Source organism: Entelurus aequoreus, linkage group LG24 (assembly GCF_033978785.1).
Source record: "Entelurus aequoreus isolate RoL-2023_Sb linkage group LG24, RoL_Eaeq_v1.1, whole genome shotgun sequence".
Taxonomy (NCBI): domain Eukaryota; kingdom Metazoa; phylum Chordata; class Actinopteri; order Syngnathiformes; family Syngnathidae; genus Entelurus; species Entelurus aequoreus.
In genome coordinates this window covers 2,503,484-2,518,386 of record NC_084754.1, presented here as the reverse complement: position 1 = coordinate 2,518,386, position 14,903 = coordinate 2,503,484, and the positions used below count along the sequence as shown (strand labels likewise).

The following is a 14,903-nucleotide window of genomic DNA, read 5'->3' as shown; positions in this document are numbered from 1 at the left end:
GGCCACATAAATGGCGTGATGGGCCACCTAAATGACCAGGTGGACCACCTAAATAACCAGGTGGGCCACATAAATGGCGTGATGGGCCACCTAAATGACCAGGTGGACCACCTAAATGACCAGGTGGACCACCTAAATAACCAGGTGGGCCACATAAATGGCGTGATGGGCCACCTAAATGACCAGGTGGACCACCTAAATAACCAGGTGGGCCACCTAAATTACCAGGTGGGCCACATAAATGACCAGGTGGGCCACATAAATGACCAGGTGGGCCACATAAGTGACCAGGTGGGCCACATAAATGGCGTGATGGGCCACCTAAATGACGAGGTGGACCACCTAAATAACCAGGTGGGCCACATAAATGACCAGGTGGGCCACATAAATGACCAGGTGTGCCACACCACATAAGAGACAAGGTGGGCCAGATATGAGTTAGTGTTTGACACTGGTGCTTTAGTGTAAAATACCAAAATGAAGAGAATAAAATCAACTCTGTCTCCTTTTGGCCAGCAGAGGTCGCCACAGCAAGACAATTACATGAGGATTGAACTTGTGATTCCTGACAAAAGCCTGGCTGTACAAAGTGCTCTGTCCATTATTTACATTTTCATTGTGCAAACAACGTGTCATTGCCCTGGTGACACGCCACACCCTTTTAGGCAATAAGTCAATGAGGTCAGCGCTGAAGTGTGCGGTCATGGAGTGGAGCCGCCACAACAAAATTGAGGTAGCAACAGAAACACACAGATAAAGTGTAGTGATGGACAAGGATGCAACCATTAACCACTTGGACTATTAAAAAGCTATAATGGTTGCATCCCTAGTGATGGAGTACATCACACAATACTGACATTGGTCTTTACCATGCTGCTAAATCCCTTGTTTTTTGGTGGTGTTTGAGTGTGTTACGGAGCCTCCACCTGGACCGTGTGAGCACCTGGTCTGCGTGGGACTCGGGGTTAGAAAGCGAGGGCATGGAGATGACTGAGGTGATGTGGAGTGCCGGGGGAGAGTGTGTGTGTAGGAGGGGAGGAGCAGGGCGGTGAGGGATGGAGGCTGCATTCAGTAGGAGGCGCTGGACTTACCTGACACTACAGCCATGCCAGAGGGAGCAGAATACACAAGAGAGCAGAGGTTAGAGTGCGAGAGGGGAGAGGGAGGTGGGGGGGAGTGCTGTCTCCAAGAAAGGTGTGGGGGGGTAGGAGCCGTGGCCTGGGGAGGGGAAGGCAGGGGCCCCCCGGAGTAGGAAGTGGCGAGGGAGGGGGTAGAAAGAGAGTGAAGAAAAGGTGGATGGGATGATGATGAGAGAGAAAGAAAGAAGAGTAAGACAGCCGTAATCCATCCATCGTGTGCGCAGAAGGAAAGAGGAATGGAGGAGGAAGAAAGGAGGTCAATTGAGGATGAGGAGTGGAGGAAGAATCAAACAAGAAGCAGCGAGAAAAGAGCAAAAAAAAAAATTTGAATGGAATGCATGAAGGAGAAGAAGAGAAGTGGAACAGATAGAAATAAATAACATTGTGAGGATCATCATCACACTTTGGAGCTGAGTTGAAGACATGCACAGGATGGAAGGAAGAAAGCATGGAAGGAAGGAAGGAAGGAAGGAAGGTCACGGCCACATAGACCAGGGGTCAGCTCGGGTTTGGCGCTCAAAGCATGTTTCCACCAAGCAGTACAGTTCAGTTCGGTTCGGCTTGGTTTGGACTGCTAAATCCTGTTCCTGCTGTTCTGTCAGCTACCAACTTTTGTTTGATTGATTGATTGAAACTTTTATTAGTAGATTGCACAGTACAGTACATATTCCGTGCAATTGACCACTAAATGGTAACACCCCAATAAGTTTTTCAACTTGTTTAAGTCGGGGTCCACGTTAATCAATTCATGGTAAACTGTAAACTCATTTAAGTAGACACTAACCAACACACAACATAGTGACCCATTTCTAGTCCTATTCTGCCATTGATTGGGCCACAGAGTCATCAAGGTGAGAAGGGGGCCAAAAAGTCATACAGTGGTACCTCAACTTCAGAGTGCCACAATCGAAGAGTGTTATCCGAAAAGAGCTGTTTCTCAGTTATATATATACAGTACTGGACACACCTTCTCCTCATTCAATGTGTTTTCTTTATTTTCATGACTATTTACATTGTAGATTGTCACTGAAGGCATCAAAACTATGAATGAACACATGTGGAGTTATGTACTTTAACAAAAAAAGGTGAAATAACCAAAAAAAATGTATATTCTAGTTTCTTCAAAATAGCCACCCTTTGCACACTCTTGGCATTCTTTAGATTCATACACACTCTTGGTGTGCTTGAATCTCATCGAGATTTTCATGACTATTTACATTGTGGATTGTCACTGAAGGCATCAAAACTATGACACCTGTGAAGTGAAAACCATTTCACCTCTTGAAGCTCATGGAGAGAATGCCAAGAGTGTGCAAAGCAGTAATCAGAGCTAAGGGTGGCTATTTTGAAGAAAATAGAATATAAAACTAGAAAATAATACATGTTTTCAGTTATTTCACCTTTTTTTGTTAAGTACATAACTCCACACGTGTTCATTCATAGTTTTGATGCCTTCAGTGACAATCTACAATGTAAATAGTCATGAAAATAAAGAAAACGCATTGAATGAGGAGAAGGCGTGTCCAAACTTTTTGGCCTGTACTGTAGATTATTTAAGTTGCAGGGCAAATAGCATCGCATAAGAACACAGTAAACTACCAAAACATCCGGTCTTACTCGCTAGCATTAGCGTATAGCTTGAAATGGACATAATGAAGTTTTACAGCAGATACACTGCAAAAACTGAAATCTAAGAAAGATGAAATTTCTCAACTAAGGGTGATATTTGCTTATTTTCTTTCTGATAAGATAATTTTTCTCACTAAGCAGATTTTATGTTAGAGTGTTTTACTTGTTTTAAGTGTTTTGGTCCTAAATGATCTCAGTAAGATATTACAGCTTGTTGCTGAGATTTGATGAGCTATATTGAGTAAAACATGCTTGAAACTAGAATATCAACTGTTGCAAAGCTGTGTCATCAACACTCACAAGTATAAAACTACTTTTTTAAAGTCATCATTTCTTATTTCAAGCATGAAAAAAAAAAATCATGACTTTGACACAATTGTGTCTCATAATTAAAACAGATGACAGCCAAATGGACTTTGCTGTTTTATTTTCAATGAAACAATAGAAAATACGTACTCATATAGTAGTACAGTTGTTATTAGTGAGAATATACTTATTTTAAGGTATTTTTGGGTTCATTGAGGTTAGCTAATTAGGGTCCGCCCTGTAACCAGTACAAAGGAACCTATTGTTATTGTAAGGTTTTATTATTCTTTCTTTATTATTCCGCAGCTTTGCGCACTACTTTGCCCCCCTTAACATGCTTCAAAACTCACCAAATTTTACACACACATACAAAAAGTGGTACAGCACACTTTAGTAAAAAACCAAACCCCAAAAATCTAAATTGCGCTCTAGCGCCCCCTAGGAAGAAAACTGCCTCTAACTCCCACTAGGAAGGTCGTAGAGACATGAAACAAAAACCTGTATGTAGGTCTTACTTAGACCTACCTTTGATAATTTCACATCCTCGGGCAAAAACCAACAGGAAGTTGGCAATTTCCCCTTCAAGACAAAAAATGACTAAAAACACTCATTTTTGATTTTTGAGCTGTATTTTGACCCCCTTAAAATACTTCAAAACTCACCAAACTTCTCACACATTTAGGGACTGGTGGAAACTGCGATCTAAAAAAAAAACCCAACCCCAAAACTCAAAATTGTGCTCTACATAATTTTTGAAAAAAACAGAGAAAAAACTGCTCCTCAGAGGAAAACTCAGACAAGACTGCTTGTAACTTCCGGTAGGAACGTCTTAAAAACATGAAACAAATACCTCTACGTAGGTCTCGCCTAGACCTACATTTCATAGATTGACATCCTTCAGCAAATATCAACAGGAAGTTTGCTATTCCTCCTTCAAAACAAAATTTTTGTTACAACCGGTCACCAAACATCAAACGTTATCTCCTCTGAGCGCGTTTGTCGTTTCGGCTTCAAACTGCTACAGGAGAGAGATTGAACCCTTCTGATTAAAAGTTGACGAAAGCGTTTTGATCGGTAGTACGGTTTTGATTTTACGAGCCTTCAAAGACACGCTGCACTGTTGCTGCTCCGGTGCCTATAATGACAACGTAAAATGCAATTATTTCTTTTTTGTCCTCAAAATTCTACACACAATACCCTATAATGACAATGTGAACTCAGACACAACTTCCTCTAACTCCCAGTACGAATATCGTAGAGACACGAAACAAAAACCTCTATGTAGGTCTCACTCAGGACTACCACTGGACAAAAGTATTGGGACTCCTAGGACTAGCACCTGCCAAAATGCGGACCCGTCCAACGCTGCTTGCAGCTTTAATTTGACTTGTTTTGGAAAGTCTTGACAAGCCAAATTTTCTTGTTCTATTGGCAGATCATTTTGCTTAGTTAAAATAAAACACCACTAATTTTTGTATTTTTCTTTTCTTGTTTTTGAACACTGACTTTTTGCAGTGCAGGATACAAGTCTTTGGAGTGAGCTGAAGAAAACCAATTGAGCCTGTAAGTTGAGGTTCTACTCTCCTGATGGGTTATGTACTGCTTGGGTGGAACAGGGCTGAGGTTTGTATGAAAGGACTTTTAATGCATCGAGTTCCGGTCGGAGTGAACAATGAGTGCGATGCTCTCATGCAGGGACCACATTCAAACCGCTTTAATTCATTTGCTAGCTGATAAATAGCCAGGATACTTTCAGTGTCCTGTGGAATTGTTGGGAGAATCATAGCCGGAATGTAAAAAACTGGATGCAGGCTTTTGATTCCATGTATTCATCTGAATAGTCCCCAAGACACTGAAACTCTGATGACTTGCCAGCCATCCACAGAGAAAGCCAAGCAGACAAAGTCATGTTCCTCCTTGCCTGACGCCACAAGTGATGAAGCTCACTGCACATAATCGTGTGCTTACTGTACGCCTGTACTGTACTCCTCTGTATGTGTGGACGGGGGGGGGGGCTGTTTCTACGGGTGGTACGGGATCAGAGAAGGGCAGATCTAGGCTCTAACGGGAGGCCAGGGTCCGGCCGGGAGTTGGGTACTCACAGAACTACTTCCACATGATCCAACGCCCACTGGTCGTGTCCCACGCCGTCGTGGCGCGGCTGCCACCATCGCAGCATCACACCTTTGACCCTCGCCTCTCTGGAGAAAACATGGAAACGTACAATCGACTTGGAACACGGAAGGTAAAGCATTGATTATATTGTGTCAGAGGGTGAGTAAGCAGTAGTTCATCCTCCATATATTCAGCTTCAAAAAGATAAGGTTGTGAATCCTCATGCATGCACACAAACATGCATCCACAAAAAATATACGCCACACACACACATCCCTCCCCCAATCCAACACTCTCGGCGCAAATCCCATAGGGGTGATGAAAGGATGGGCAGCGCCTGAGAGCTGCAGCCTACTACCATGACCCCGCACTCCCCTTCCCTCTGTTACTAGATATCTCAAGATGTATGTTGTAATATGTATATGTGCTTTGCTATGGAGGTTTTTTCCCAGTCTGGATTGTATTTTTTTTTACTCATCCTTCCCCAGCGTTTTACCTTTTTCCCCATCTTTTAGAGGGCGCCTTGTGGCGACCCATCAGCGTTCCCGTTCTGTAACCCTGCACACTGTTTGTTTGTCTAATCTTGAACGGGTTTGTGCTGAAAACAAAGTTTCGTTGTACTTGTTCAATGACAATAAAGACCTAGCCTATCCTATCCTGGTGCCAAAAAATAGTTGTGTTGGTTGTCTGTTACCAAGTCAAGGTTGGTTGGATTGGGTCATATAAGTAAATGCTGTGTTTGTGATGTCAAGGAAGTACACATCTAGGTCACTGACCTGAGTTAAGTACATTGTCCACAATATGGTGACAATTTACCACCTGTTAGACACCTGGGTATTTGAATTAAAAGGAAAAGACTCCGCGCGGTCATGTTGCTCATTGAAACTGAACTCGTGCCCTCGTCTTGCGGGCCAAATTGAAGATGCCCGCGGTCCTGGGTTTGGAGAGCTTGTTCCAGCAGCAGTTGGCTACTATTTACTACATTCAATTTAATGTTTAAATTACATTGGTTTCAGTTTTTTAAGAGCATAGGAAGTGTTTAGAAGTGTGTTTAAAAGCTATAAGGGGCTATTAACGACTTTAAATGCATATTCATAAAAACCTAAAATAAATAGTGTCCCTACTTTGCTAAAATTCAAGGGAACACTGAAGTCCCAAAGATCGACCCCCTGCTCTGAAGTATATCCAAGTTCACTTTGCATAGTATTGTACAAAACCCAAACCCAGAGAAGCCGGCCGCGTTTCTGGGTGTTGTTAATAAATGGCTTTCGCTTTGCATCGTAGAGTTTTAACTTGCACTTACAGAATTAGCGACCAACTGTAGTTACTGACAGTGGTTTTCTGAAGTATTCCTGAGCCCATGTGGTGATATCCTTTACACGGGGATGTCGCTTTTTGATGCAGTACACTTACGTGCTTACGTGCAGTGATTTTCCCGGATACCTCCTAACCTTTTGATGATATTACGGAGCGTAGATGGTGGAATCCCTAAATTCCCTGCAATAGCTGGTTGAGAAATGTTGGACAATTTGTTGACAAAGTGGTGACCCTCGCCCCCCGTCCTTGTTTGTGAATGACGGAGCATTTCATGGAAGCTGCTTTTATACCCAATCATGGCACCCACCTGTTCCCAATTAGCCTGTTCACCTGTCGCATGTTCCAAATAAGTGTTTGATGAGCATTCCTCAACTTCCTCAGTCTTTTTTGCCACTCGTGCTGGCTTTTTTGAAACATGTTGCCGGCTTCAAATTCCAAATGAGCTAATATTTGCAAAAAATAAGAGTTTTACAGTTTGAACGTTTAGTATTTTGTCTTTGCAGTCTATCCAATTGAATATAGGTTGAAAAGGATTTGCAAATCATTGTATTCTGTTTTTATTTACCATTTACACAACGTGCCAACTTCTCTGGTTTTGGGGTTTGTACATAGATATCATGTAAAGAATGTCGGTCACTTACAGTGGAATATTGTAGGAGACCCTCTGGGCTTTTATGAAGTCTTTGGGCTGATGCTGGGCAATGACGTGCCAACGGACTCCATTGTTGACGCTGTATTGCAGCAGCACGGCTCGGTCCACCGTGTCAGCCCGATCCAGGGCTATGTTGCAACTATCAGTCTGTGCCACGCTGCCAATCTGCAGCACAAACATGATCTTACTGCAGCAAGACACAGAAGTGACAAGGTTAGAGGCAGATATGGATGAGTTCATCGGCAGCAAGGACGTGGGCATCTCTGAGGCGCAGACACAATGACGTCAGCGTGTGGGCACATTAAACTTGTACCTGTACCTAGCTCGAGTGAGGTCCAGCGGCTTCGTAGCAGCCTGCCTCGTCTTACAGCCGTTGAAGTAGAGCGAGTCTCCGTGGGCGTGTGGAGACAACTGTCCACAGCCACTGCCCACGCCTCCACCCTGGATCAGCTGCCAGCTCTCCTCAGAGACACTTCCTGACTCAAAGTTGTCCTTGATGAAGCTGGGCAGGTCGCTGCTGGACAGCGAGCAGTCGTCACCTGATCGAGAGGAAACTGGTTAACCCTTGTGTAATGTTCATATTGTTGTGCCTCAGCCAGCGTTTGTGGGTCTGATGGACCCGTTGCATTTTGTGGCTTTTAATGCCTCGCAATCAAACACTTTTATATTCAAATACTGAACAGACCTCCACCCCAGATCCCACCTCACTCCTACCCACTTCTCTAAAGTGGGCTGGCTCAAGGTGGAGGACAGAGTTAAACAACTTGCACTGAGCCTGGTCTATAAAATCCGCTACACCTCCCTGATACCGAAGTACATGTCAAACTACTTCCTTAACGTAAATGACCGCCATAACCACAACACCAGGGGGAGCTCCACTAACCACGTTAAACCCAGATTCCGAACTAACAAAGCTCTTAACTCATTCTCTTTCTATGCCACATCAATGTGGAATGCGCTCCCAACAGGTATAAAAGAAAGGGCATCTCTATCCTCCTTCAAAACCGCAATAAAAGTTCACCTCCAGGCAGCTACAACCCTAAACTAACACCCTCCCCGGATTGCTAATAATCAAATGTAAACAATCAAATGCAGATACTTTTTCTTTTTTCTTATGCCTTCCGATCTCTCTCTCTCTCTCTCTCTCTCTATGCCCCCCCCCCCACACTCCACACCCCTGATTGTAAATAATGTAAATAATTCAATGTGATTATCTTGTGTGATGACTGTATTATGATGATAGTATATATGATAGTATATATCTGTATCATGAATCAATTTAAGTGGACCCCGACTTAAACAAGTTGAAAAACTTATTGGGGTGTTACCATTTAGTGGTCAATTGTACGGAATATGTACTTCACTGTGCAACCTACTAATAAAAGTCTCAATCAATCAATCAAATGTTTGCCTTATCCCCAAAACATCTGTTCAGTATTTTAACATAAAAGTGTTTGATTGTGAGGCATTAAAAGCCACAAAACGCAACGGTCCATCAGACCCACAAACGCTGGCTGAGTAACAACAATATGAACGTTGCACGGAACATTTCTCTGCCAGTTTCTGCATCCCACAGGGATTCTTCTTTTGTGTTTCTGCACCTGCGGTTCCCACACAATGCTGCAACATTGTTTGTCAACACTGTCTGCTCTCATTTTCTCGCACATTTGACCCTCTTGATGTTCTGTGTACCTACACTCTGTCCTCCTCCTGTCTAGGCCTGCTGTGTGTGTGTGTGTGTGTGTGTGTGTGTGTGTGTGTGTGTGTGTGTGTGTGTGTGTGTGTGTGTGTGTGTGTGTGTGTGTGTGTATGTGTGTGTGTGTGTGTGGTATACAGAACATCAATTTCCACACTTTTATTAGCCCCGGGTCCAGTGGACCCGGACATCTTATATGTAATAGAAATGTGTAGGGGGGGTGTATGGTGCGTGGTCATTAAATATGTATTCTGATATATGTTCTTCACAGAAAATGAGCCAAAGTCAGTGAGTCTCAGTTTGAAAAATTAATTAATTGTATAATTTTTCTTTGAATAAAAAATGAAAACGGGTCCCACAGACCCGAACACCACACAAGGGTTTACTAGGGTTGCAAAATTCCCGGAATATTCAAAGTTGGAAACTTTCCATGGGAATTAACGGGAATATATGGGAATTAATGGGAATAAACATTGAATGCAACATGCTAGATCTCGCAGCATGATTATTAGCTAAAACAACCGGAGTTAATGCAAATTCAGTTGAATTTCAACCCTGCACTGTGCATTCCTCCATCACATGCCCAGATAATTCCCAGCATGCTACACACTACAGCAGGGCTATTGAGGCCACACTAGTATTTGAGCCCAAGGACTTCATCCAGTCAGGTAAGTGTTGATGATATTACCGGGGAAATATATTTGATGTATGGTATTTAAGTTTAATAGCGGTGTAATTGCTTGTTACTGTATGACTGTAGACTACTCCAGCAGACTTCCACTCAAGCTAGCTAGCTGTTATAAATGATTTTGGGGCCAATATCTCTAGCTAGCTAGGTTTATGTACCACCACAGTCTCATAATGAACCGAAAATATTTCTCCGTTAGTCTTGATGCTAATTTTCTCTGTGTTAAATCCCATTCATTTATGCTAACAACGTTAGCGATCCGAATTGACCTTTTTTGTGATGTGTAAAGTTCAACTAGCAAATACTAAATCAAAAGGTGTAGTTTCCTCTGCCTTCTGTTCTGCTAGCCATTCTGTTGTCATACAAGAATGTAGGTTGTAGTTAGATTTAGCATGCTGATTGACTGTTTATTTATTCATCTAGCCTGAGACTAATCTGTTAGCGGTTCCAAGAGTAAACTCAAATCAAGGGAGAGCATCATTCAGTCACTATGCAACAAATAGCTGGAATAAACTTCCGGAAGATGTCAGACTTTCCCCAACTCTGACTACTTTTAAAACTAGACTGAAGACTTTTATGTTCTTATCTTTCAGCTAAATCTTTTAATCTTTTAACTTTTAACGTCCGCACTGTTTTTATTTTTATTGTCTTCATTTTAATTTTGCTTTTATTTTCTTTCATTTCACTTTGTTGTCTGTGAAGCACTTTGAGTCTGCCTTGTGTATGAAAAGCGCTATACAAATAAAGTTGCCTTGCCTTGCCTTGCCTATTTCTATTCATTTGTCCATCAGTAAAATATTTTTAAAGACTACTCCAATTGTTTAGCTGACTATTTATATATGTGTGTGGCATTGCATTAGTGTTTTACAAGCTAGAACAAGATGGACGGTGTCCAACTTTGAATAATCAAAAAATGCTAAAAATTTCTAAACTTCCCGAGCTTAACTTCCCGTGGTAAATTTCCGGAAATTTACCGGAAACTTTGCACCCCTTTGCAACCCTAGTTATCAGTGCATGAAACATCTTTTTGGAGCAGGAATGCGCAATTTGAACAATTTCCTGTTCCGCTAAAAATGTAAACTACAGTATGGGTGAATGTAACAGTTTGTGGCCCACCATGGTATCCCTCGTCACAGATGCAGACCACTCCACTAGTGCAGTAGCCATGTCCACTGCAGAGCCCCGGGCAGGCCTCTCCAATGTACACATGGTCCACTCCCCAGCTCTGTCGCTCGCCCGTCCCCTCCTTTTGAATCCAGCGGAACTGCGTCGCCCTGGGGATAAAAAGACACATGTTGTATAGTTGCTATTAGGGATGGGTACCTTTCACATTTGAATCGATACAGTATCAATTCCCAGTCCGGTATTGATTTGATTGATTGACTTTGCGTCTTTTTGCGGCAGATGAAAAGAGCACAGCTCCCTCACCACATTCTACAGAGGGACTATAGAGAGTCTACTGCATCTCTGTCTGGACTGGAGCCTGCAGTGCCTTAGTCTGGAAGTCTCTGCAGAAAGTGGTGAGGACGGCGGAAAAGATCATCAGGACTCCTCTTCCTCCTATCCGCAGCCTCCGTAGCAGAACCTCCAGGTTCTGTAAAAGCTTCTTCCCTCAGGCCGTAAGACTCTTGAACACATCATAATATACCCCTCAATTCCCACAAAAAAGGGATTAACTGGCTGGAATATAAAGACAATATAACATACATCCGTAAACGTGGATGCATATGCAAAAGTGCAATATATTTATCTGTACAGTAAATCTATTTATATCTGCACCTTCTTTTGTAAGTGCAAACACTCTGCACCTTATTGCTCTTTCATCCTGCACTACAACGAGCTAATGCAACTAAATGTCGTTCTTATCTGTACCGTAAAGTTCAAATTTGAAAGGCAATAAAAGGAAGTCTAAGTCGGAGTCTAAGTCTCTAAGATTCCCACGGACCAATTTTCGGTACTCTCGTGTGTGTGAATAAATATGAATTTTTTAAATAATAAAATTTATTTTTTGATTGCAACCTTTTAAAAATGAGCTAATTATGATAACCGTAGTCCAGTTGTATCTTGTTTTAATATTACATTTCTGAGTCAACTTCTTTGTTGGCATTCAAAATGGCAACATTTACCTACAGGCAGTTTGGAGTGATTATAGTGATCAAAATCCTCACAGTTATCATTATGATCGCAATATGGTTGAATGTGCTCAAAAAGTACTTATACACACACTGATAGCTTAATTTTTTAAAAAAAATAATCATATAAATTGACAGTGTTAAAAAAACACTATTTTGCTTGTTTTGTTTCAGATTTAGTATTTTATCTGTTTTAATGGCTAAGCTTTTATCGTTTTAAATATTGATTTGTACTGCAGCACATTAACATTTATCCATCCATCCATCCATCCATTTTCCTACCGCTTATGCCTTTCGGAGTCGCGGGGGGTGCTGGAGCCTATCTCAGCCACAATCGGGCGGAAGGCGGGGTACACCCTGGACAAGTCGCCACCTCATCACAGGGCCAACACAGATAGACAGACAACATTCACACTCACATTCACACACTAGGGACCATTTAGTGTTGCCAATCAACCTATCCCATTAAGATTAGCTTAAATAAAAAGTCCCTTACAAATAAAAAAATTCATTGTTACTCATTTCTGGCAGGGGTTCTCCTTTTTGGATGTCCTACTCTTTTCAGCGGTCCTTGAATGCACTGAAAAACAACACCCATCTCGTCTTTCGCCGATCAACCCTTCTGTGCTATAAGAGTACAGCTTGTAGGTTCAATGTGCAGTATTGAATGGCTTAGTTGCTCGGACAAAAAATTCAAGTTTAGATTGAGGTATGTTGTTTCTTAATGTGTAAAGACTTTAAAGGCCTACTGAAAAGAATTTTTTTTTATTTAAACGGGAATAGTGGATCCATTCTATGTGTCATACTTGATCATTTCGCGATATTGCCATATTTTTGCTGAAAGGATTTAGTAGAGAAAATCGACGATAAAGTTCGCAACTTTTGCTCGCTGATAAAAAAAAGCCTTGCCTGTAGCGGAAGTAGCGTGACGTCACAGGAGCTAGTATTCCTCACAATTCCCCGTTGTTTACAATGGAGCGAGAGAGATTCGGAGCGACAAAGCGACGATTACCCCATTAATTTGAGCGAGGATGAAAGATTCGTGGATGAGGAACGTTAGAGTGAAGAACTAGAGGCAGTGCAGGACGTATCTTTTTTCGCTCTGACCGTAACTTAGGTACAAGCTGACTCATTGGATATCACAATCTCTCCTTTTTCTATTGTGGATCACGGATTTGTATTTTAAACCACCTCGGATACTACATCCTCTTGAAAATGAGAGTCGAGAACACGAAATGGACATTTAAAGTGACTTTTATCTCCACGACAATACATCGGTGACACACTTAGCTACTGAGCTAACGTAATAGCATCGTTCTCAAATGCAGATAGAAACAAAATACATAAATCCCTGACTGGAAGGATAGACAGAAGATCAACAATACTATTAAACCATGGACATGTAACTACACGGTTAATAATTCTCAGCCTGGCAAAGCTTAACAATGCTTTTGCTAACGACGCTGAAGCTAACTTGGCAACCGGACCTCACAGAGCTATGATAAAAACATTAGCGCTCCACCTACGCCAGCCAGCCCTCGTCTGCTCATCAACACCCGTGCTCACTTGCGATCGACGGCGCGACGAAGGACTTCACCCGATCATCCGTGGGGTGGGCGGCTAGCATCGGCTAGGCGTCTGCTATCCAAGTAAGTAGTCCTTGTTGTGTTGCTACAGCCAGCCGCTAATACACAGATCCCACCTACAACTTTCTTCTTTGCAGCCTCCATTGTTCATTAAACAAATTGCAAAAGATTCACCAACACAGATGTCCAGAATACTGTGGAATTATGAAATGAAAACAGAGCTTTTTGTATTGGATTCAATGTGTTCGCATACTTTGGTTTCAACCATTGACGTCACGCGCATACGTCATCATACATAGACGTTTTCAACCGGAAGTTTAGCGGGAAATTTAAAATGTCATTTTATAAGTTAACCCGGCCGTATTGGCATGTGTTGCAATGTTAAGATTTCATCATTGATATATAAACTATCAGACTGCGTGGTCGGTAGTCGTGGCTTTCAGTAGGCCTTTAATCTCTCTGGTTTTCATTAAGCTAGTGAGCTGGCGCCAGTCAGTCTGTGAGTTTTATCAAATTGCAGTTCTCATTATGTTTTTTAGTTTTTTTTATGTATAACGGTAATACTAACCATCTGGGGTTTTACTGTAGGTATCATTAATACTATTTGTCGTTACATCCCTCGTTAGAGCCGGCTGAATCTGCAACTGGATGTGACGTCACGCACAACCCAGGCACCGTTGTATTCTACGTGCATTGGTGCCCGGTAGGACCAGCAGTATTTGGTCCCAATCCCTAGGGCTGTCTTCAAATAGTCTAAGATTCGACAATTCAAATCCAAAGGCGACTGATTTGATTATCAACCTAGGAGTCGAATCATTAAAGCCACCTTTTTCCTATGTGGGAAGGAGGCAAGTTAACACATGCTGAAAGGTAGTTTGATTGCATTCATGATGTCTTCTGTAAATATTAGTTAAAGACTCTTGTGTGCAGACAAATACTTTTTGCTTATTTCTCTAAAAATGTTGTAGATTCGACTAACAGTTGACGATGGACCAAATCTAACGACTGTGAAAATCCCTAATCGAAGGCAGCCCCTAGTTGCTACCAATTGAAATATGAAAAAAACCACAACTCACCCCGAGGAGACGTGGTCAGGGAGTTGGACAGTGACCCTGGTCCACGTTGAGCTGTTGACAGGACTGAAGATGGTGGACTCGTGGAACTGGAAAGGAGAGCAGCCGACGTTGTTGACGGAGGAGGGGAGGCACTCAGACTGTACCAACTGCCACGAGTCAGACCTAATAGAGAGAGTGAACGGTAAACGTACTGCTCCAGGTTATACAATTATACATACGGGTGGTCCTCGGATTACGAACAAGTTTTATTCCTGGACTGTTTGAGTCAAAGTCATAAATTGATACCTAAGTATACTTACAAGGATATTTCACATGTCTTTACTGTGTATATAATTGAACAGTGTTTATGTTATGTACAAGGTGTATTTATAATATGTTGTGCAAAGGAAATTTCATAATTTTTGGAAGCTCATCTTGTATCTGACATTGTTTAAAGGCTTAGGCGCAATAAGTGTTCAACTTCAGCCTAAACCCTTTCGGTCTGCAACAACAACTGTTTGTTTGTTTTGTTGACCACTGACCGAAGAAATAATAAACTAAATTAAAGCTGCAAGCAGCGATGGACGG

The 14,903-nt window shown here is 42.1% G+C and overlaps 1 protein-coding gene and 1 long non-coding RNA gene across 9 annotated transcripts in view; one reads left to right on the top strand and one right to left on the bottom strand.

Annotated features, from left to right (window-relative positions):
- LOC133641699 (uncharacterized) overlaps positions 1-14,903 on the top strand; it is a 526,583-nt gene that overhangs the window by 62,017 nt on the left and 449,663 nt on the right. The gene's annotated exons all lie outside the window — the stretch shown is intronic.
- reln (reelin) overlaps positions 1-14,903 on the bottom strand; it is a 391,417-nt gene that overhangs the window by 4,364 nt on the left and 372,150 nt on the right. For 7 of the 8 annotated variants that reach the window (XM_062035613.1, XM_062035610.1, XM_062035615.1 and 4 more), the window contains 5 exons: positions 14,337-14,498; positions 10,659-10,816; positions 7,472-7,697; positions 7,148-7,345; positions 5,177-5,275 (listed from right to left, as the gene is read on the bottom strand). In XM_062035613.1, the coding sequence (XP_061891597.1) occupies positions 5,177-5,275; positions 7,148-7,345; positions 7,472-7,697; positions 10,659-10,816; positions 14,337-14,498 (843 nt within the window). The remainder of the gene's footprint in view (positions 1-5,176; positions 5,276-7,147; positions 7,346-7,471; positions 7,698-10,658; positions 10,817-14,336; positions 14,499-14,903) is intronic. The other variant, XM_062035612.1, reaches the window with a different exon arrangement.